Source organism: Cavia porcellus, unplaced genomic scaffold (assembly GCF_034190915.1).
Source record: "Cavia porcellus strain 051 isolate PalLab524CR breed Dunkin Hartley unplaced genomic scaffold, mCavPor4.1 scaffold_6, whole genome shotgun sequence".
Classification (NCBI taxonomy): domain Eukaryota; kingdom Metazoa; phylum Chordata; class Mammalia; order Rodentia; family Caviidae; genus Cavia; species Cavia porcellus.
The window spans coordinates 98226013-98251691 of NW_026947489.1; the positions used below are offsets into that span (position 1 = coordinate 98226013).

Sequence of the window (25679 nt, forward strand, 5' to 3'; positions counted from 1 at the left end):
TACTAGTGAACCCATCAAAAGCATTCTTCATTTCTGTCATGTTGTTTTTGATTTTAGCATTTCTTTTTTATTCTTTCTTAGAATTTCCATCTTTTGGATTTACCCTATCAATCTATTCCTGCATCTTTCCTACTTTTTCATTAAGTATATTGTGCATAGTTTTAAAAAATCCTGGTCTGATTATTTATAAACTTCTTGCCATTTGGCTTGGTTCTGATGCTTGTTCAGTTTCTTTTAAGTGTGTCTTTTGCTTTTTATTATGTCTTGTAATTTTTTTTTTTGCTGAAAGTAATACATAATAAATTAGGTAAAAGGAATTAGGCTGAGGTTAAAAAACTTCTAGTAATATAGTAACGAAGCGTGAGGGGAGGGGAGCCATGTTTATGATTAGGTCTTCGTTTTTCCATGATCTTGAACTTTTAACTAATACTTAGTATTTTTCCTTTTAGGGGGTCCAGGGTGGCTGCTGTGGTTAAAACTTGGGTATAGATCTATAAAATGTTTTCTGTTGAGGGCAGCACTTGTTAAGAAGAAGAGAATGTTCCAAAATGGTACCTTTCACTTTCCCCTCCTGGTACCACAGGAAAATTCTTTTTGTGATATTCGCTGTGAGGATCTAGGGCAGCTTCTGGAGGTAAAAGTCACAAATGTATGGAGACCTCCTGATGACTGGGAGTCCTTGGAGATTTTCATTCTCAGAGTTGTCCACACTAAATGTTCAGCAATTAATTATAGATCTCGTTTTTCTATCCAAAATCGGTTCCCACAGAGATTTCTGTTCATGGATTTCTGGTCTGGCAAGTTATAATTCTTTGTATCTGCTTTGTCTGCCTTTCTAATTCTAGAGACAGCAATCTGATGTGAATTCTCTGATGCATCTAAGAAGAGCAGTTGATTTTTTCAGTTTATTAAGCTTTTTACTTATTGCTAGAGTGTTAACTTATAAATGCCCTATATGCTGGACCAGAACTGGAAGTCTGCTATGCATATAGTTTTTGTTTACTTTTCTTAATTTTCTGCCTAAGACCCCCAGGATAATATTGAATGGAAGAGTAAGAGTAGATATTTTTTCCTTGCGCCTAAACTCAGAGAAATCATTAAATGTTTTATCATAAATAATGTTTGTTGGCAGTACTCTCCTATTCTTAGATTGCTGAGAGTTCTTTCTTTTTAAAAATCATGAACATTATTAAATATTATAAAGTTCTTTATGTCTAACGTAATCATTATTAGTTTTTACCTTTATTGTGGAAAAGTACATTTATTAAGTGGTACTTGAATCTTTAAGTAGCTTTGTATTTCTGAAATAAATCTCTCGGTCCTTTTTCTATATAATTAGATTACATTTGGCAATATTTTGTTGTCAAGTTTTTCCATCTGTATTTATGAGACGCACCTTCTATAAACATCTCTCTTTCTTAATTTCAAATTTGTTAAAAATGTAAACTTCCAGTCCCATGGAGGATAATTACAAAGAAAAATATATGCCAAAGTACAGGAGAATAATATTGCTGAAAAATAATAAGAGAAAATCTTTTTTTTTTTTATATTGGAAGTAGAACTGAGGACCTCAGACTTTCCAGGCAGGCACTGTGCTACTGAGTTATATCCCAGGCCTGAGAAAATCTTGAAAGTAGCCACATAAACATCATTTATTTACAGAACAACAAAGATAGAAGTGATCTCTCACACCAGAAACAATTTAAATCAGAAGATACTACAATGATATATTTAAAGTCCTAAATTTAAGCTAGGATTCTGTAATTGGGGAAAACATTCTTTGAATCTAAAGATGAGTGAAATATATTTCAGATAAACAAATTTATAGACTTTTCCAGTAGTTTCACTGTAATAAATTTTAAAGTATTTAAAGGCTGAAGAATGTAATACAGAAGCATATACTGAAGAAGATAATCCCTATGGAAACATACCTTTTGTCAATTTTATTTTTGTTAGTACATCTTTGCAGTATATAATGCATTTCTTACGGGGAGTTCATAACACAATTCCTTTTTTCATTGCCCTCCCCTCCCCTCCTTACTTTCTCTCCATCTCTTGGTCCTTTTCCCATTTGCAAAAGATTTGTTTTTTAATTTCCTATTATTTATCTTTTATTTTGATTTCATATTTATATTTTGTGTCTCATCTATGATAACCCATGTCATATTTAAACTTGTGTCTAATTAATTTTAAAAGGAAATGAAGGGATACAAATGATAAATCTAAAGGTAAATATTCAAGATATTTATATTTCTCATTATGGTGATATAATTGTTCTATAGCATAAAAGTGAAACAAAGCAACCAGTATTATGGAATTTAACACATACAAAAGTTTTATATATGTACATATTGTGTGTGTGTGTGTATATATATATCACAGAGGATGAAAATTTTAAAGTTTCTTTCTGTTTTGTTTTGTTTTTTGAGACAGAGTCTCTATGTAGTTTAGGCTGGCTTTGACTTCACTATGTAGTACAGCCTGGCCTTGAACTTGCAGTGATGCCCTGTTTCAGCCTCCTGAATGTTGTGGTTACAGGCATGTGCCACTTTTGTAGCCCAGATTGGTCTTGAACTTAATGCCTCTTGAATGCTGGGGTTACAGGTGTGTGCTACCACACCAGCAAAAGTTTCTTACGTTGTAAATTTTAGTATTTGAAGGTTGACCATTTTAAGTTAAAAATGCAAACTGTAAACCCTGGCTTAAACATTTAAGTAATGATAGTTAAAGGTAATAAATGAGTAATAGAGATATATTAAAAGACAGGACAGCAGGAAAAGAGGCTAAGAACAGATTAAAAAAACAGACAAAAACTAAAAACCAGTGAAGTCATAGACCTTAACTCTAATTATAATAAATATATTAAATATGCTGTAAACGGACTAGTCATTTAAAAGACAAGATGAAAATAACCTGGGATTGGATTAAACTGTCCTTTCTTTTAATTAAAAGGAACAATAAATACAAATATAAAAACGTGTTAAAAAGAAAAAAAATTGATTAGGATACACATGGAAACCATCCTTAGAAGACAGCTGAAATGGCTGTCAAATCAAAGACAGACTTTAGGACAAGCAATATTGTAAGAAATACAGAAGAACATTTCATACTGTTTGTGCAAAGTCAATTCATCAAGAAAACGTGATATTTCTATGTCTGCATGGACCTCAGCATCACATTGCTTTGAAATACATGAAGGAAAATGTTGATTGTATTAAAAGACAAAAACCCCACCTAAACAAGATGTGGCTGCAATGTAATGATTGTTGGATATTTCAACTTTTTCTCTCTCAGGATTTGATACAACTAATAGATATAAAATCCATAAGAATTTAGAAGATCATATAACTGTAAGTCAATTTGATTTAATTGTTGTTAATAGAGCACTACACTAAAAACACTTTTGAGTTAATTCTTTTTGAGTTAATATGAAGTATCCTCAAGATAAAACATAATGTCCTCCATAAAACAAATCTCAAAAAAGATAAAATAGTCAAAATTATAAAGAGTATATCCAATGACTACATGGAAGCAAATTAAAAATTGATAAAAAGAAAAGTTCTTTTTAAGGTTTAAAAATTTCCAAATACTGTCAGTTGAAGCATATAATTCTGAACATACCAGATACTAAAAAGAAAAAAATGAGGAAAATTATAAAATATTGTTACCTAAATAATAATGAAAACAGAAACTCATAATTAGTGTGATATACAGGTAAGACATCACATAGAGGAAATTTCAAAGCTTTAAATGCTTATATTAAACAATAAATACTCAAAATTAACTATACATTCAAATCAAATCTATTCAAAATCCCAGAAAGTTTTGTTTTGTTTTATAAGCAAACTAATTCTAAAATTTACCTGAAAACACAAAGGCTCGATTGAGGCAAAAATGTATTGAAACAGAACAAATTCTTATTCTTTGTGATTTCAAGCAGAACTATAATGCTCTAAAAATCTAAAAAGTTTGCTATTGATGTGGAGATAATAAGTTGATCAATGGATTAGAAGTGGTTACATGACACACACAGGCACACATGCTTTCATACACATAGTTGTTTCATTTTCAACAGTGTGGCCAACATAATTCCCCAGATACTTTAATGAGGATAATTTTCAACAGAAGATGCTGGAATGACTGTATATCGACATGAAAGAAAATGAACTTTATTTCAAAGTGTATGTGTAAAATAAATAAAAGTAGAGTATACCCCTAAATATAAAACTGTAAAACTGCTAGATGAGAAGTTCTGTAATCTTGATACAGAAAGGATTTTAGCTAAAGCTGTAGAGAGCATTAGTGATAAAGAAGAAAATTTGATAATTAGATAACATCAAAATAAAAATTATGGGGCCAGGGATGTAGCTCAGTGGTATAAGTGCCTGCCTGACAAGCACAAAGTCCTGAGTTTGATTCCTGGTAGAAAATAAATAAATAAAAATTATGGTCTCTTAAAGACACTCAATAAATAAGCATGCTACAGACTAGGCAAACATACATATACAATGCGTATATCTGACAAAAGACATACATAAATAATTTTAAATGTGTGTATATAATATATATCAAAGATTATGAATATAGCATAGTGATACATAATGTATAAATCATATACCACTGTATTAAATAACTCTTAAAACTCACTAAGCAAAAGATAAAAATAAGCAAAGCTTTTGTTTACTACTTGACACATGCAACACAATGATCTTTTTTAGTATACCAAGGAATTTGTTTTAGCACTTATATACAGAAGTGTGGGTTAAGCAATATGGAGAAACACAAAGTGGTATCAGAAATACTTTCTGACCATTAAGGAGCTGAATGTTTAGTTAAGCAAAAATAGTAGTAGGGTGGATGTTTGAGTTACGAAATTCAGAGTTAAATGAGGTGATAGATTGAAAGAATATAGAAACATTCCCGAGAAATCATATGTGCTCAGCAAGTGTAAATTATTTTCCTTTCAAGGGATGAAAACTTATATTTGAAGTGAGGAATCAAAGCATAATCGAGGAAGTGATAGTTAATGTAGGCACTGTGGAATAGGAGAGTTTTTCGTAAGTGTCAAGAAGCAGAGAGACTTACTCAGGCCAGGAGATGGCATAAGGAAAAGATAGGTATGAAAAAGCACAAGCCAGTAGATGGGAGTGAGACGTGTTTGACAGACTCATCTGAACAGAGGAGAAAATGACGAGTTTCTTAGGGAAGAATGAGGACGAAAATATGGATGGACTTGAAAACTGAATTAGAGTGTAGTTTTCTTTTTTTACTTTTAATGGACTGTTAATACATAAATAAGAGAGAAAAAAGGGATATCTTATCAGTAAAAGCTTATTTTATTAACAAAAACAGTGATGCTGTTTGGTGAGCATAAAACTAAAATTGGGAGCTGTTGCTCTCAGGGTAAGCTTTGTTTTGTTCTTGTTTATAATGATCCTCAATTTTCACTTTACTGTGCTTTTCTTTTGGTGGCATCACGTAAGAAAATACTAAGTCATACAGATAAATAATCATAAAACAAGAATGCTATAGCAGTTTACTTTGTTTTTACATATCTTTAAATAAAGCAAGAATTTTATTTAAACATTTATATACTATATATTTTAACATGGGTAATACAGTTAATACTCTGATGATTTCCAGAAAGTTAAAATTTGGGACATAGCACATTTGCATATACAAGTAATATGATACTTTTTGCTATGGTTTTCACATTGTTTAGAGTTTCTTTTTAAGTTACAACATGTAGAAACCTAATTCTAAGTAATAGGAATATATTGGTTTTCATCACCAAAAGACCTAGGAATAACGTTTAGTTTTAGGTAGATTTGACTATTAGTCTTTTTTGGTGTCTGAGAGGAGCAAAAGAAGGGCAAGAGAAAATTGCAATTGACCACTCTATCAAACAACAGTAACATTCAAAAATACTTCCCAAAGAAACCAGAAGAAGGAATACAGGACACACACTAGACGTGTAAAAATATTGAATTATTGTTTCCATAGTCTACTAGAGTGTCTTAAAAGGAGTTAAATATATAACTGATAAAATAAAAATAAACAGTTGTAGGACCCAATGAGCAGGAGCAGAAAATAGGGTGTGGAGAAAATGTCGCAAAGATCAGTAGTATTTTAGCAATGTAGAACAAACATAGTTTATAATTGGACGTTTTTATTCCATTAGAATTGGGGCACATTTGAAGCCCTCATGAATTAGTGAATCATCAAGACCTAAAGAGACATATGTACTCCTAGTACATAAAATTTTAAAAAAAGTGTCTTGGGACTTTACTGAATATGGAAGTTTAACAGTATTTTAAAGCAACATCTTATTTCATAGTGAATATTTAGGAAAGGAAAACTTTTTTGTTCAAGCAAGATAAAGCATTCTGGAAAAATAAACATGAAAGTATGGGTAGACTAGCGTACTTGAACCTGCTATTGCAGGGTATTAACTTGCATTGCAATATCTTGAATTTTTAGCACCCCTTTTCTAAAGAATGAGATCACTCTATGAAAGAATTAATAAGATTACTCATTTTCCACTGTTAGACACTATGTTTTGGAAGCTATAAAACTGATGTTTAAATAGTGATTTAAGTAGTCATTTCAGTAAGTGAGTGTAAACTGTATTCAGGGCTCTTATTAACTTTATTTGTTAGGATGGAGAATTGAACTCAGGGCCTTTCCATTGTACTGTAAGCTCAACTCATTTTATTTTATTTTAATTTTAATTTTTATTTTTATTTTGGGATGCAGTCTGTTTCATTCACGAAAATTGTCCAGTCCTGACTCACACTTGTGATACTCCTGTCTCAAGCTCCCGGAGTTGTGAAATCACAGACGTGCACCAGTACATGTGGGTCTCACCATGTTCTTGATCTTGGCAAGGCTGGCATCCTTATTGTTTTGTTGTTTCTGAATTAAGGATGCTCATCTTACTAATCATTGAAGTCTTTTCTTGCTCCAGTAGGAGGCTGTGAGCTCTGAATCACCTGTACTCTTTTTTACAATATTGGTATCAGGAGCAGTTGTGCTTGGATGGGTGTGTGGGAGATAGCTGGTTGTGAGTGATCCCTCTGTTGCTGTTTTAGGTGCTAAGCATAGGCAGCCTTGAGAAGCAAATGGAAGAAATACCTTTTACGTGCTCGTTTAGCACAATAACTTGCACGAGTGCATGTTAAAGACCAGTGATACATATGAAAAAGTTTGGTGGATGAAAATAGTACAGAGACGATTGTATCTAAAGTGATGATATCCGTGTGTTTCTGGAAGGTTTCAGATGTGGCGCTCTTTCTTGTTTATGAATATGGCAGAACCTCTTAACCAACAGTTCTGATAACATTTCCAGTGGCTCTCATCCCTCCACGGCATACACACACATCCATACTCACAGCATATTGTTTAGTAAATTGTTTTTGGAATTAACGTTTTTTCCTTGAAGGAACATATCTGATTTCATGACCAAATCGTTTTAAGGCAGCAAAACAGGATTTTATAGGAACTAAATCTATTTCTTCACACTGATCATGCATGTTTTACTCGAGCATTGAGTCATTAGCATGTTTATAATGGTTCTAATTTAGCATAACATTTTCTGAATTTTATCCTTGAGTCATTTACAAATCGTTCATATTGAGTAAACAAAGGAAACAGATTGCATTTTATACTTAGTAATTTATCTGAAAGAAGAGGGGAGGGTTAATTGTTTTAAAGTTTTGGTCTGTTTGGGGAAGTGAGCCTCTTTTTCATTGGTAGGCATAAATGCCATTGCTCATTTTTTTTGGAGATGCGGAGGGCCATGGAGGAGTAAAATGAAAAATTAGGACTAGGACAAGATTGGCCACTCCCAGAGGGGAGTGTGGAGCAAAAGGGGAGCTGGCACAAGATTATCCAAAACAGTTGGTGCATTCCTTAATGATCAAGTGCTTGAGAAGTCCAGTTCTTACAGGCAGAGCATCTGTGTTGATGTTTATATCGCTGCCCTGCTGTATGGGAAAGGCATGCTTTCTCTTGCTGCTTAGCTAAAAATAGGATGGAATATAGCATTGTATGAGATATTTTAAGATAGTGAAAACAGTTGAGAGGTTAAAGGTTTGGCTTCTGAGTCAAAAAGATCAATGATATAACTTGTCATCTTCTTTGCAGACTGAATTTTATCTGGAGTTTGTTAGTAATTTGGATGCTTGGTTAGGGAAGTTATTCTAGGTTTATTTGGTGCAGTCTGAAAAAAAAAAATTCTGCTGTCTTTTTCTTTTTTGTGAGCTTTCAGCCTGAGCAGCAGGCCTGAAAACAGCCTCTATTTATACCCCCTTGTTCTTATTTGGAAAATAAGTTTTGGGGAGAGAGAGAGAGAGAGAGAGGAGAGAGAGAGAGAGAGAAAGAGAGAGAGAGAGGAGAGAAAGATGGGAGAGGGGAGAGGGAGGAAGGGAAAGAGGTGGGAGAGAAAGAGGGGAGAGGAGAGTGAGAGAGGAGAGAGAAAACACAAGAGGGGAAGAAAAGAGAGGGGAGAGAGGAGAGAAGGGAAGAGATAGCAAGTAGTCTTCAGGGAACATTTGTATGTTATAGTGACTTCAAAATAAAACTGGCACATTTTAGTTTCTAATTATTTTTAGTGAGCTTGGAGGGTTTTAATTAAAATTTAAGAGTGCTCTTCAAGCTCTCCAAGCTCCAATTTTATCCCACTGTATCGTGGAGCACTTGCTACTGTGGAAACTGTACAGTAGCCGGCATGTGCATCTCTGTTTCCTAATAAAAAATTATGGGATAGATAATCAATGAGGATTAATATATACTGTCAAATTTTGCTGTGAACCAAAGTCATGGGTACTTTTGACAAACTGTCATTGTTCTTGAGCACTTAGAAAATTTAATATGCTTGATATTTGTGAATCCTATGGTAAAAATGAAATTGCCTGTTTTCTTAAAAGAGTAAAGCAAAAGAAATTGTGAATAGAGGGTCCGCAGTCATTGTTTTTTATGCTAAATTATTCAAAAGTTATTGTTCATATTTGTATTTTTGACTTTAGAAATCACTTTGAGGTGAAAGGAATAATGGTTACTTTCACGCAAATTGTTGTAAGAAAAAATGAAAACGTGTCTCGTTACTCCTTTTTCCCATGCTTTAATATTAATTATGATTTACTTATTGTCTTTGATTGATCTGTACCAGTTTTTTTTGTAGAAAAGAACTTAATATTGCTGAATCTTTGATTAACTGGGGAGAATTTAAAATTGTCCCTAAAACATCACCATAAAGACGTGAAAAAAAATCTCACATTCTCTTACTTTGGATACGTCTTTTACTATAAAGCAATTATTTGTAGGCAAAGTCATGAAAAAACATTTTTGAAATACTTGACCTGAAATGTAGGTCTATTCAGGAAGCGAAAACTGTGCTTCACAATCCACCATGGAGTATATTTTTAAAAAAACTCAGTTCTGAGTTTCTTTTTTTTTTTCTTAGAAAAACTATTTTGAAAGGAAACAAAACGCAAACTATGTGAAACTTAGAATTAATTGATACTTTACATCCTTGCTTAAAATATAGAAGAAAACTTAAGTCTTAGCTTTAGATTTTTGATCGTCTTGTTTTATTCTCTATTATTTATAAAAATTAGACAAAGTAAATATAAATTACAGCCTTTAATTGAGTAGATGGAAATTGATCTGTAGAAGATTCTTTCAAAGAACATGAATCAATTTTGGCATTTTATATATTATATTAGTATGAAAGCATTATTATTAGATTTATTCTGTTATATGTATATTTTGGTAACATTTTTATCCTGCAATTTTGTGATTCTTTAACCCAATTTCCAAAACACAATTTCCTTTTCTGCTTCACAGCTGAAGGCAACTCAAAATCACTAAACCAAATAGCCAACTCAGGTAATTAATATTAGTGAATATTTTTCATTGTGTTGAGCCCTGTGACAGCAACAAAACTACAATGAATGTTTTCAGATGAATCCAATAAAACATATTTGTGTGAACAACATAATTCAGGAGCATCTGTGGAATATTCAGTCTTTTTCCTCATTTATTTATTTATGTATTTATTGAGGGATGAGGGAGGACAAGGGACAGGGTATCACTGTGTATGTAGTTCAGGCTGGCCTTGAACTATTTGCTGTCCCAGGTGAGCCTGAAATTTGCTGCAGTCCTCCTCCATCAGCTTCTCAACGCTGGAATGACATACAGGTGTGCATTACCACATCTGCACAGTTCTCTTTTTCTATTTGGAGCCATATGTGACTACTGTAGGCTTACGCTTCACATGTACATAATGCAAACTGGCCTTTAGTTATTTTTCCTCTTTGATTTTGCAGTTGTGCTATATAAGAATAGGACAAACTTTGATGTGGTCTCTGACATCTATAAAGCTAGTATTCTACTAATATGGCAGACGGGGGATGAATCCTTTTATTTTGCCCCTTTCCCTTGATTATTAATTTTTCTCAAATAAGTTAATGAATTCCTGAGAAAGATCAATAAAATCTTAGATTGTAGATAAAAAATTTAGCAAAAAGCCTTGAATTTCATATCCTCTCTATTTTGAATAAAAATTTCCTCTTCTGTGTATGTTATATCATATTAAGTGTAAATTCATACGTCTCATTGAAGAACAAGAAATTTAAAGTGTAAAATGGTATTTTAAATTTCATATCTATTTCATGCTTCTTTCCATGCTTCATCATTTCACATAAGGAAGCCTTTACTGGAGGCAGGGATGTTCTTTGCCTTCACACTGCTTGGTAACAGTTTGCTGCTTCTGGTCTTTCCTGCCTCATCCTGGCTGCCTTGCCTACACTGCAGTGCAGGGTGCTCAGCGCCAACTGTGGCGGCTCTTAGAAGTCTGCCAGTGAGAGAATTAGGGGACAAAGGTGAGCTTTTCAAGAAGCTTTCGTCCAGTTTTGAGTCTTCCTGGAATCTCCTAGAATTAACGTTAAATGTTTACAAGATACTGTATATAACAATTTTTATTGTCTTTAAGATAAAAACAGTCGGTGTTTGTAATTAAATGCTTTCGTGCTTGTAAATGTAGACATGCAAAGACTGGTTTATTTTTTCCCTCAGTGTCTTTGCGGAACTGGGAACTCATGCAGCTAGATTAATTTAGCGTTACAGGAAGGGTTAACTTTTAAATAGACTGTAAAATGCTTTAAAGTTATTATCCACTTTATTAGTGAGATACTTTTAAGTAAAGCAGAGTCCACGTAGTTTGTTTATATATGAAGAGTGTGTTTTTGTTGTCTGTATAGTTCTGTTTTTCTCTCATGAAGTTTCAGCATTCTTCCCTTGGAGCTCTGAAAGATTTTAAGTCTATTTATAGAAATGAGGGACATATTTTAGTTTTTTTACATCTAGTATGTATGTAATCCTAATATATGGACTTGTTCTGAATTTGCGCATTGCTAATAAATTGAACTTTTGACTTAATTTCAGACTTCAGTTCAAAATTTAACCAATTTGTACTTTTATATTTCTGTCAGAAAATATGATGTAGCATACACAGAGGAGGAAATTTTTATTCAAAATAGAGAGGATATGAAATTCAAGTCTTTTGTTAAATTTTTTTATCTACAATCTAAGGTTTTATTGATCTTTCTCAGAAATTCATTAACTTATTTGAGAAAAATTAATCTCTGACAGGCATGGCATTGAAGATTTGCTTCTTTTAACTTGGTTATATTATTTTATGATTTTAGTATAAGACAGATGCAGCACAAAATATGTATTTTATTTCTGGATGTGACATAAAAAATACCAGGAGACCATCTGGGCAAATAAATACAACTTGAACGTATACATGTATGCCACATTGGGAGGTTACTGAGAATCCACTTTGATCATTTGTTAAAACCTAAGCCAGTAACAGGAAGGAATGAAGGAAGGAAGGGAAGGAACAAAGGAATGAAGGAAGGGAGAGAGGACTGAGAAAAAGCGGGGGACTTTCACTTGCTAAAGCTGATTTCTGTTTAGAAAGAACTTCAGCTTCTGTGATAGATAATATAGTTGGTCTTCATTAGTATTTTTGGGTCTTACTGATCTCGATTCCATCCATTCTTGGATGAACTGATTGTGTCGTTGACAAATATTAATTGTTTTTCACCAATACTTTCTAACTGTGTAATGGTCATCTCATCTCTTAAGCAGGGATCGCTGTCATTTTCTAAAGTTAATCTAGCTTCTAGTCCTTTAGAGCCATCTTGACCTAACTGTCATTTTGAAAAATTCAAGGATGATTTAGAAGCTAGAGAAACAAAATGAAAGGGAAAATGCAAGAGATAGGTGCAGATATGGGAGAGAAAATGCGCTTGGAGTAACTATTTTAAATAAAATTTTTAAAAAGTTATCAATATTTTGACACTTGGAATGTTAAAGTTTAATGAGTGTAAGTTTTGTCTAAGGATTTAGTATTTAAATCTGCATTCCCTTTTGGAAATACGGCCTATTTGTTAAATTTGTGGTTGAGAAGATACTAATCAAATAGTTGGAAGCAGTATCTCCACTTGCAAATCCATCTAAATAAAGAGAAAAACTAACTCAAAGAGAAATTTTGGCAGTTCTAAAGACTTTCTAAAATTTGGCTTGATGCAACATTTATGAATCCTTTTAAAGACACATGTAATTGCTCCCTGAAATCTAGTATCATACTTGTAAATACAGTCAGGCAAATAATGTTTAAATAGATATTTTATATAATAAAGATATGCCTGACTGTTGTGAAAAGTTTTATTAGTTTTCATTGTTAAGGTACAGTGAACATCTTGACTTAATTTTTTTCCCCTTGTTTACTCTAAAGGAGTATTTAACAAAAGTTAGATTTCGTTTTTAAAGACTAAATGGTTGCAGGTTGATTGGCCTCTTCTCCCTTGAAGATCTGTTATTGTTCCTTGTACAGCACATAAATATTTCTTGGATTCAAAATATCATCTGGATTAAAAGCAGTGTCACTTACAGGAAAGATCCTTCCTTTGAGTTTTAAAGCTGATAAATGTGAATTAAATAGTCATAGAATTATGATACTAAGAAAAGATTATTCAGACTATCCTGTGTTATGCTGGACAACAGATTGTCATCTTCTGGAAAAAAACCCCAATTGTCATATTTTATAATATATAGCGTACAGAAATTATCTAATGTCCAAAAATAGCTTCATACATTTTAAAATGGATTAAAAAGAAATTTTATCCATAAATTGGCCTTCTGAGTTTGTAATGTATGTGTGTTTATAATACTTAATTTTGTATTTTAATAGATTCCTCCTGCATGGAAAAACTACTTTCAAAAGATTGGAAGGAAAAAATGGAAAGACTAAACACGAGTGAACTTCTTGGAGAAATTAAAGGTACAACATAAAAATAATGAATATATCAATACACAAATGTTAATTTGTATGATGAGATATTTGCTGATTTTCTATAACACTAAATTCTTACCTCAAGCACTTGATTATAGGCAAGACAGTAAATTTCAAAAATTTTCTTCTTTGAAATATTTATAGAATGAAATTTCCACCATTGGTATGAATCTATAGATATATATCTTATAGGTTATATTGCCTAATGAATTTACTAAAAGTACAAAGAAAGAAAGCAGTTATGTCAAAAAAGAACAATTTAAGTTAAAGATATTCCTAGTTCTTCCTCTTAAAATCATAATGACTTAATTTGTGAGTCCAAATTATTAACTTGATTTTCTTCAGGTCAAAAAAAACTTCCCTGTACCACCTTTTTAATAAAAAGCATATAGAATATACTGTGCGTAATAATTTATGGGTGGATTCTGAGTCCTGGGTACTTCAGATCCTTCCCACACTGATTTGTCACTTTTACTGGATGAATGACTTTGAGGAAACCACTGGAGTTTTCTACATTTCATATTTATTATCTCTAAAATGCAAGTGATAATATACTTTATAGGCTCCATAAGAGAGTTAATACATTCAGAACTCTTGGAAACACAGTACCGGATGACACTTGAAAAAGTACCCATGCGTACACGTTGTGGTAATTGTTAATCTATCCAGAGGAACTTTGAGTTATCACAGATATTTCATAGAATTTAGCATTTCATGATCTTTGACTCAGATGAGAATAAATATCTTAATTTGTTTAATATCTATGCTTCATGTTATTTTAAATATCTTCAAATGTAATTAATCCCAATCTACCACAGTATTAAATTACTCTTCCAACTGGATCATTAGACTTGCCTAAGTAAAGGCTTATTGTTTTATTTATGGAGTTGAAATACTAGTTTCCCTAGTTTTTTGTTTCATGAGTAAAACTCATGATCATTCAGTCAGTTAGTCATCCCTTACAGACAAATAGTCATAACTTTCACTTAAACTTAATTATAGTATTTTTTTTTAATTTATCCAACAACCTTAGGGGAATCTTCCTATTGGTTTTGGGTAATATCCCAGTTAAGATGCCAATTTAGCAATAAGTATCTGATGAAACAGTTATTTTGGATTTGCTACCAGAAATTGCCTAATGTTCAAGCATGTTATGTTCAACTCAAATAAACACAAAAGGAAGTCATCTTTTTTCCCAATGAATAATTAATAACTCCTTCCATTAACTAATACAGCATCAAAATCAAGTGGAAGTTGAATATTATTTTGAATTTCTGCTTCTGTTTTCTACTCATAAAGGCCCTGTGCTATTTTGGAAAAAAGAGAAACTCAACTTATAACTGACGGGCTGAAAGAAAGTCATTAGTGACATATTCTCTATCCAGCTGCAATAACATGGGGTGTGCTCCTTTGCACGTCATTCTGTGTTTTCTTCTTTTTCCAAAGTCACTGGTTTTATAACAGTGAGAACAGAATTGGTTTATGCAAAGGCAAGCTTTTGCCAGCGTGAATGATGGAGATCTTGTTTCCTCTTAGTAACGTGGAAGCTAACATTTTATTATGTTACAACTCAACATCGAGTTTTATTCATCAGGGTATCTTTTCCCTCTACACTTCATTTTTCTTTAATTCTAATTTAATTCTAATTCTAAATTTAAAACATAAAAGTACACGTCTTAGTCAAAATGTATAAACTTCAAAAGTGAAACACATGCAAAATTAGGCTTTTCAAATGCTTTGACTTTTGTCCCTAGGTTCTTTATGTGATATGTGAACTTTCATTTATGTGCTACTCTGAGTTTTATGAGCATAAAAATTAATATTCTCCCTAAATTTCCCATTTTGATTTGTGGCACATTTTTGCCTCTTCTTACATTTTAATATTTTGTCACCATATACATCATACATAAATTATACCAATATTATATTAACTTAAAATGAAAAAGAATTTAAAATAGTATTTAAATACTTTGACTTAACTACTGCCGAAACTCAATATACATTTTTATCCTGTATCAGATCAAGTCAGTTATTATCCACATGAATTCATTATTATTATTCTGAAGTTTTAAAGTGATCTAAATTATATGGAAAATGAGTATTTAATATTATATCCAAAGTACTGTGTACTGTAGTAGGATTTCGTTTCCTCTGATTATAAAATTCATACATATACATTTGTAAGAAACAGATAAAAACACCAAAAAGAATTGTACTTTAATTCTAGCTGAGTCATATCATATGTCCTTTTTATTTTAACTTACATATATATGTGTTGCTTTCCCCATAAACTTAGTACCATATGTCACTATTCTTCTGTAATCTGTTTTGCACATTAATGCTATAATTGTGAATTACCTTGTGATTATGTAATTTTCTAGAATTTTTTTTCACAGGAAACATGTCATGAAGTGGTTTCCTGAATTTAACTGAGCCTTTTATTCAGTGTTTAGGGTGTTTTTAAGTTGTTTGTCAGAATGAAAAGCACCTTAAACACAAAGAATATCTTATTAAGGCTTTTCAGTTAACTAGTGGTTATTTTCTAGGATATATTCTTAAAAGTGAAATTCCAGAGCCAAAGAGTAGTCTTTTAAGACTTTTGATTTTTACTGTCTCTTCTCCTACAGGAAGACTATAGCGTTTTATGTTCTCTCCGGCAGTATCTGCAAATGCTTAGCCCTCGTACTGGATCTTCCTTTAAAAATTTTTTTTCCACAGGAGAAACAACTTATCATCGCTGACTTAATTTGATTTTTTAAATTATTTGTGAGAATGAAGATTTTACATAAGTTGATTTGCTGTTAAATGTCTTTTCCTTTATGAACTGTCTATGTATGTTGGTTGCCCACTTTTCCTTTAAATGACTTGACTAGTTTTTACTCGTTTGTAAACTTACTGTATACATTAATGGTATTAAAACTTGTCATTTGTTTTATTTTATGGTTTTGTTAATCTTTCTGTCACTTTTTAAAAGCTTTCTGTTGGGAGTTTGTTTAGAAAGACCTTTCTTATCCTGAAGTTGAATTATTTTCTACAGTATTTTCTTTCGCTGCATGGCTATATTTTTAAATGTTTAATCCTCTCTTAATTTTCCTTGAATATATTTCAATGTATAATGTCAGCTTAGAGATACATCAGTTTTTTCTCAGCAGTTAAACAAATGTCTCTGTATTGGTTATTAAGTTCATCTTATTCCTTCTCACATGTAGTAGCAACTCTTACTACATTCTGATTGTGTATTTAGAACCATTTCTCAGTTTCAGTCTCTTCCATTTCCTATCCAAATTTTTATTGAGGCTACATAGTATTAATCATTATCACTTTATAATGCTTTTCATAATTTTAAGATTATGGTATTTTTATAATAGTTCTTAATTTATTTTATCAGTTAGAAATTAAAATCTCAAAGTGATGTCCTAAAAGATTATTTTTATATAAAACTATAGTCTGGACTGACATCTTTATAATATTGAGCATTTACATTTAAATTAATCATTCAAGTCTTTTATGTCACTCAACAATAGTTAATTTTTAAAATGCAAATTTTAACATTTCCTTCCATGTTTTCTTTATACTTTAATGTTTTGTTTGCCCTTTTGAACATGATATTCTTCATTCTGTTTACTTTTGTTAATGTTTTTAGGGATGTTAGTGTATTTTGCTTATTTTATTTATACTTTTTAAAATTATTGAATGTAGTAAGTCTAGTCATGTTGCAGATACGTTTGTTTCTTTGCCTTTCTTTATTTCTAATACAATACCTATAACATCAAGAATAGTATTAAGCAATCGAAGTAAAAGCAAATATTTTAGCTCAGTTTTCAGTTTTTAGTATTGTTTTTAATATTTCACAGTCAGTATTTTGTTGACTACTGATTTAAGCAATTTACCATTTAAAAATATTTTAATCCATTAGAAGTTTTTGGAGTAACTTCCTTCTTATGGTATACATTATTGGTTTCTACTTTTAAAAATTTATTATTGAAATAGACTTGATTCCTCATGGAATAGTCTTTTAGTGTACCACCTAATTTTATTTGCTCACATTACAGTTGTTATTATTGTATCTCTAATTACAAATAAATAAACTTTTGGTTTGTATTTATTCTTACTATCTTTGTGCATTTTTAATTCCAGAATTTACAGTGGAATCATGCAACTCTTCCTCATTTTCTGGAGACTGTAAAATATTACAATAGATAATGTGTGAATTATTAACTTCTTGAAATTATGAAGAATAAACTTAGATCAAATTTAGGGCTAGAGTTTTTTTCTTTGAGATTTAAAAAAAACATTTTCTATTTCTCTTTAGATCATTTTTCCATAAAATATTTTTTCTAGAAAATTATAGACCTTTTTATAATGTTAGCATTAATTTAATATGCAGTAGTCTATATTTTAAATCTTTTGTGTAATTACTATTATATGACTTTAAATTTTGAATACTTGTATTTTTTCCCCTTTGTCCTTTACGTGACAGCAGTTTTCCTGTCAATTTATTTACTGTGCATTCCCCAACAATCCAGTTTTTGGGTTTATGTGTCAGTTCTGATGCTTTTCAGTATGCAAATTGATTAATATTGAGTTTGCTGTTATTAACTTGCCTTGTTTTCCTTATAGCTTTTCTTTTGCTTTTTAATATTTTCAATTCTTTGATTGAATCTTTCCTTTAAAAAATTTCAGTTTAATAATAAAGTTACAAAATTTTGATCCTAAATGTTTCTAGCAATAAGTTTATGACCCTCATAACTTTATGCTTTTAGAAATTTCATTACCATTATTTTCTAAATTTTCAACATTTGCACTATCTTCTAAGTGTTCTACGTTTGCATACCATTGTTAAGTTTAAACCTTCTTTTATTAGATGTAATGAAATTAGGAGAGGGAGAAAACACATCTATCATTATCACTGGAAAATTCTATGTGGTGTGGGCAGTGGAGTGAGAGGAGTGTGTGCCATCACATGTTGAAGAACAGGTTTTAAAAATAGATCACCAACTGTAATAAAACTTTATCTTTATATAATAAAGAAAAAATAAAGTAATGATTTCCTTTTAAGATTTGGCTTAAATTGTGATTTCACATAAGATTCTTATTATTTAAATGAAGTAAATGTATCTAAAACACCCAGGAGTTGGATTAGTTTGAAAAACAGTGAATCAAGTTTTTTAATGAGTCTGTGTTCTATCTAATATTTATTATGTGTATTTAACGTGTATAGCAAGATGCATATACATGTGTATATAATGAAATGATTAACAAGAAAATTAACATATCCATACATGTAGTTAGTTTTTTCCCATGTGTTAAGAACACCTGATGTCTTAGCAAATTTCCAGTTAATATAATTTTATTAACTATGGTCTTCATGCTAAATTGCTAGAAATGTTTATCCTCTATGTCTGTAACTTTACTCCTTCTGATCTATCACTCCTTCTCTATGCCCCTGATAATCACCATTCTTAGTATTTTTTAAGAGAAAATTTCATATGTATCATCCTCTGCATTTTTCCATAGGTAGCCTCCTTTCTCTTAGCAACATTAGTTGATTTATAAACTACTATTGTCATAAATTTAATAGTATCAAGTCAGGGTCCCAAACCAGGCTAGCATGGATAAAATATATAAAAAAAAAATCTTTGGAATTAAACATAGCACAAAATACATAGCCATTTGCTTTGGTGTAGGGTATTGTATCCTAGTCGAGGTACCAGAATTTTCAGGGGTTTCTTGCTATCTTAGTTTTTCCTTTACTGAGACAAAATCCCTGGCACCCAAAGTTGAAAGAAGAAAGGCTAATTGTAGCTTACAGTTTGTAGAGGCCTGACTTCGTAATTGGCAGGCCCCAAGGTAGGCAGGCCAGAGGACCATCACAGAGGAGAAACAGTTCATGGTGGGCAGAAGGCAGAAAAGAAGGGAAGTAGTAAAGGAGCATCCCTCTTTCTGTCCCTTATATTCTACCATGCCCTGCACCCTCCATGTAGGTAGCACTCACTCCCAGCGTAGACCTTTCCATTATCCGCACTCAGAGCTTTGCCAGATCCATCAGTGGACTAATCTAGTAATCACACCCCTTGAGCCTAGCATCACTCACACTAGATTCAGTCACCTCTGAAAAGCCCCATTTATGACTGTAAGAGGTTTTAGGGGGACATCTAGACATAAGCCATAACCCCTGGCAGTTTAGAGTTTGCCAAAATGACTGAAATGATGAAGACTCTTGCCCATTTTAAATGAATAAATTAAAGTCACAGGAAATTTTGTTCTGTACATGTTAGCTAGTTTGAGGTTTTTTAGAAAAGGATATATTTGTTTTGTGTTTTTTTTTTAGGGAATTAAAGTAATGAGGAACTTGTTTTGTTTTATTTTAAATAGTCTTTCTATGTGGTCTAGGCTAGCTTTGAAGTCACTATGTAGCCTAGCCTGGCCTTAAACTGAAATGTTCATCTTGCCTCAGCCTCCCTAATGCTGTGATTATAGGCATGTGGCACCACATTTGGTTGAAATTGTTTGTAATAAACAAAAATACTTCAGAAGAACTTATTCCTGCTTGATAAGGTGGAACTGCATTAATAATACCTAAAATGTAGTAGTGCTCAGTAAGTATCTTTTGAGTGAATGAATAGATAGATAAATTAGTATGATGGTTTACACCTGTATTCCCAGCATGCTCAGAGGCTGACTGACGCAGGTGGACCTCAAGTTTGAACTCAACATTGGCAACTTAGCAACTTAGCCAAATCCTATATTAAACAAAAACCAAAGAGTAAAAACATGCTGGGGATGCAGTTCCTTGCAAAGACCCTGGATTCAATCTTCAGTAACACACACACACACACACACACACACACACACACACACACGCACACAATAAAATAAAATCAATGAAAATCTGGCTGGAAATTTTAGAGTGAGATACTACATAGGATATTCTACCTTGGTGGTATGTTATCTCCATGACCCCCTAAGGTTGATCCCAAATTAATAGTTAAGTTTATTGTTTTTTAATAATGACAAAATTCATTTTAAAATATTGTCTATTTTCTGTCAGTAATATGGCAATCAATTTTTGCAAGCGTCTTCATTGTTGACAAAGTAAACACAGTTTTAAAATATCTACAATATTTCATTTTATTTTTATAGTAATCCAGTTAGGAAAATATTATTATGTTGATTTTACAAATCAATAAAATGAACTGAGAGAATTAAGTTGTTCAGGATTACTCAGAAAATTGTGGAAGTACAGTTTGATCTCTGTCTCTAAAGCCTCTGAGTGATACAATACAGAACGCTGTGGTTCTCACATTCTCCAGTGGGAGCAAACGGAAGGCAGACCATGGGCTGTCTCTCTTGAAACACGCAAACTAAATGCTCCACATTTACCCTTTTCTATATAAATGAGGCAGTGTGGCTTAGCCACAGTGAATATGGGCAACAGTTTCTCTCTGTATAGTATTTATCTTGCTCTCTCCTAGAATGAGAGGGTGGTGGAGAGATGTGGGAGGAAGATATAAGATCAGACAGAAGTCCAGGCAGAATCTGTAACTCATTTGTATCTGAGTTTGTGAGTTGCACCAAAGGGGTGGAAGATACCAGGAGAGTTATGAGACGTCTCAAATGCAGTGGTGACAAATTTAATGATGTCACAGTCGAAGGATTCATTCTCTGCCACAGTGGATGGCTCTAACCTTCTGTGGTTTAGATGAGGGAGTTTCAGCTTCTCTTTTTGGCACATATGCCCCTCTTTGCTGTGGCTGGCATCTCCTCTGGGTGTGAAGGCGCCTCCCTGGGATGTATGCCAGGGAAACAGTAATGTTGGTTGTTTGAGTTAACACAAACTGTTTGTGCTCATGTTTGTCAAACACACAGATGAGAAGAAACACAGAAAAATAATTATGTGATAGGAACCAAATAAGGAAAATGATATTTTCTTTTCTTGGTCACTTATGGTTATATTTCAATATCTACATCTAGGGACTAAGGTAGATACTGTGATCAGAGAAGTGACTACATAAATATTTTTAAATGGAATATTTTCCAAACGATTCCCAGCATTTTCAGAGCCATTACTCAAACACAATTCCTTGTTACAGTGATTCAACTAATATGTCTAAGGGGTTTACCTCTAGAGCCTAAATTCTCTTGTGAATGTTCACTGTTAAAGACTGAAAGCATTACTGTTACTTTGTTAGAGATGTTACTAGAAGTAAAATTAGGAACTGCATTACATCAATAATACAAACATGCCATGATTGTGCTTGATGTAAATACTGAATTTAAAATGTGAATTTATTTTAATACTGCTATTAAGAGCCCCAGAAGGCCTGGCTTCATTTTTAGTTTTGATTGCCAACATAAATCTTCAGAGGAGCACACAAGAACACAAAAGTGTTTTTTTTTTCCTTTCCCAGTGCATAATAGATCTTTGAAGATCAAGCAGTGTAGGTTATTGTTGAAGTAATTTAAGCAATGCTGTTATCACTAGTGTCAGAGTGAATCTAATAGCATTCCTATACAATTAGCGTTCTGTATCACATTACTATCTTAAATGCCAATTCTTTACCTCTGTTTATTCTTATAGTAAAATTCTTAATGCTATCTAAGTACTTTGATCATTAATTCCATACATTACCTTTTATATAGAATATTTTTGTTTTATTTATTTTTTGGGAATCATAATTCACGGAGACTACCATTGTTTAGTTTAAGCAATCACAGAAGGAGTAGAGTGGTTTTACAAGATCTATGACTGTATGCTTTGGATATTGACATATAAATGGGTTTTTCTTGAATTCCCCAGCAGTTTATTCATCTGGGGAAACTTAAAAACAATTGGGAATGTCTAGAGGCAATTCATCTGTCACTTTTCAACTTCAATAGAATCAGCAAAGTTCACAATACCTGGTGGGTTTTACTAGCTAAAATAAAGATTTCAAACAGTAATGAATGTTTAGTTTCAGGTATTTTGAAGATTTTATACTGCCATTTAAGACAAATGCTATTTTGTTCTAGAAACAGCTTGTGAAAGACAGTGAGAATACAAATATTATTACTCTCATTTTCTCTATGTGAAATAATTGAGTAGAGTATTTGCCATTACTTTCTGTGCGTATATGTGTATAAAACTTCAGAGAATATATGGATTCATAGATGCTCACAAAACTAGAGCTGAAAGCACTTGGTGCACCTCATAATCCAACTTCTTGTTTTTCTGGACTCACATGTCCAGTAAAGTTGTTGCTCAAAATGGCCTAGAAAGTTATTAAGGTAGAAACTTATTAGTCACACAAAATTATATTTGGCCAATTTCACATTAGTCTTTGGATTATCTTATAATTGATAGTGAATAATTATTGTAGGATTCATGGACAGCTTTTGCTAACCAGAGAAACAAACTCTCTCTCTCTAATACATATTATATATAATATATACATTATATATATAATCCATATATAATATATATAATCAACAGAGCAACATCCATAGTTTTAAAATTATGCTACTTTGCATGAATGTAGACATTTCAGAGCTCCCCTTTGTACTCTGTTATAAACATCTTTTATTTCTTTTGAAGTTTGTGTGATATACACACAGGCAATTAAAACCTACCCCCACTTGGGGTTGGAAACTCAAGGTCTTCCTAATTAAAATTCAAACAAAAACTACCGCAAAATTCCTACTATATGATTAAGGTCTAAAGTATTATGATACATTAGAATCACTGTTAACTGTTGGGATTAAAAGAAATCGATATGTTATGGAAAGGATCAGATGAATCTAATTAGTGAAATCAGTGTTTACATAAAAGAAAAAAACTGAAGTTTAATAACAGGTTCTGGTTATAAATATAACACTGGCTAAAATTGTTCTTTGTTGTTATTACATTGACCACATAATCATATTTTAAATTCATTGAATAAAAATCTGAAACTTCTTTTATGTAGTTAATTATTATAATTAAAAACATAAAACTTTAAAATCATTTCGACTTTCAAACATTTCAATTATAAAATGTTACTATATGTAAAAATAGACACAAATTATAAAATGTTCCTGTTGATTCCATTTTAAAAATGCTAATTTTAGCAATAGCTATATGCTACAGTAGGAAAAGGAGGCACAATTGACTAGAAATAAAAATATCCAAAATATTTGTATAAATTATGATTGTATTAAATATGTATTAGTTCCTTTGGTGTTACAACAAAACAAAACAGAATACATTTTGATATAATACAAAAATAAGACATTTTACTGTTTTCTTCTTGACTGTTATGGTGAAAATAAACATAACTAACATGAAAAAGAAAAACTATTACTAATTGCAGTCTAGATTTTAAGTAAAATGAAGGTCATTAGCAATTTCCTGGAAACCATTCAGATTGCTTACCAGGAAATAGTAGCTAGCAGGACATCTGTGATCCTCCTGTGTGGAATTAGTGAAAGCATACTAGAGCTTTAATGATGTGCATTAGATTTAGCCTGCCGAGGAAACCTTGCTATAAGGATGCAAGTTATACTCTTTGAATACAAATGAGTCTTACTGCAGTGCTTGCAAACAAAGCCAGAAATGAAAATAGTCATTAACATTCATACATCTATTCAGCATTTGATACACACCTGTAGATTGTAGTGTGACTCACAGTGGATGAGAGATGACAGAACAGTAGGATCCGGGAGTGCAATGTGTTGGAGTCCATTGAGAGGAAGATAAGTTGGAATGATTATTTTCACAGTTTTGGGTGGCAAATTGAATGCCATTTTTAGTAGCATTTTCCTTTCACCATAAAAAGTGAGGAAAGCTGAGTGTTAAGAGAAAACGTCTCCAAAGACATAAGTTTAAATCTGATTTACTCTGCCTTGTGATGGGAGAAATAGTATTACTGACTTAGAGACTTTTACACTAGCTTCTTTGTATTATCTGAATTGTTGGTTGGCTTAATGAGGATTAGAATCTCTGAAACTATTAAATGTGACAGAGGAAAATTGAAGAGAGTATATGTACTTATTAATTCATGCTGTAAGTTATATACAAACAAAAAATTGCTAGTAGTTTGTGAGTGGCTATAGGACCAAAAGTGTTTGGTTATGTGCCACCAACAACAGGGACCTGGAACCTTTCAACTCTACTTGTGCTGCAAATTATTTCATAGCAAATGATTAGGCATGAGATTGAGAAGATCTAGTAGCCCAAGAAACTGGTATTAGCACACATGTCATTCACAATGTAGATCATGTTGCCAATGTAAGTTGAACCAAAAATGATTTTCAATTTATTGATAATTAAAACATTTTAAAGATGATCAGCTTTATGAGCACTAATCTGTCAAGTTCATTATCATCTTATTCTAGCAGATAAGTTAGCTATTATATCTCTCCCAAGCCACTGTAGTATTGTTAAATGACCTTAAGTACACATTGAATTTTTTTACCCAAAATTTTAAGAGATTTTCTAAATAACTTTTCTTATGATATCTTATTATAGTGGTAGCAAAAATTTAAAACTTTTTGTTACCTTGAGATAGTAGGTGAAATTTACTATATACACCTTTATGTGAAAGTTATACAGAAGATGTTAATAAATAAAAAAATAGTAGAACTACGTTTTAAAATGAGCCATTAATTTAAAATTAATTAGTTGTACTTCACTCTAGCCTCTTGGTTTTGTGTGTGTGGAGGGGCACTGGGGGTTGAACCAAGGGCCTTGTATATGGAAGGTGAGAGCTGTACCACTGAGCCACATCACCAGCCCAACTTTAGTCTCTTTTAAATAAATACATGTAGCTTTAAATTATACATTTTGATGATATTTATATACAGCTGATTCTTGGAAGAAAACTACATTGGACAGTCTAACTATTATTCTATTTATGTTCTAAGGAACACTCTGTTTAGAACCCTACGAATGAGGGTGTGCCCTGGGATTTCCTTAGTCCAAAAGCAGCTCTTGACCAAATTCTAAGAGGGTAGCCATAGTGCTGGGCCTCCCACACTATACATATAGGTCATTGGTCTGAAATTTTAAAAATTGCCAGTGTAACCGCTTAATAAAGTGTATGTATTTTCATCCAAATGATGTTTTTATGAATAAGGACCTTGAAATAAGCATAAATTGTACATTATTCTCTACATTTTTAAATGTGCTGCTACCATTGGTAATTACCACTGAGTGCATATTTAATGCACTGAGGAAATTTGATGCAATTATTCCGTTTATTTGTGATTCCCCTTCACTTCAAATGTCTGCATTAAACTATTGAAAAAGAAAAGTAGAGAGAATTTAGGTCATTTTAAAAATGCACTCATTTTCTGAACT

The 25679-nt window shown here is 32.1% G+C and overlaps 1 protein-coding gene across 31 annotated transcripts in view; it reads left to right on the top strand.

Moving 5' to 3' along the window:
- Sox6 (SRY-box transcription factor 6) overlaps positions 1 to 25679 on the top strand; it is a 559037-nt gene that overhangs the window by 314091 nt on the left and 219267 nt on the right. For all 31 annotated transcript variants that reach the window (XM_063251818.1, XM_063251830.1, XM_063251843.1 and 28 more), the window contains one exon: positions 13262 to 13351. In XM_063251818.1, the coding sequence (XP_063107888.1) occupies positions 13262 to 13351 (90 nt within the window). The remainder of the gene's footprint in view (positions 1 to 13261; positions 13352 to 25679) is intronic.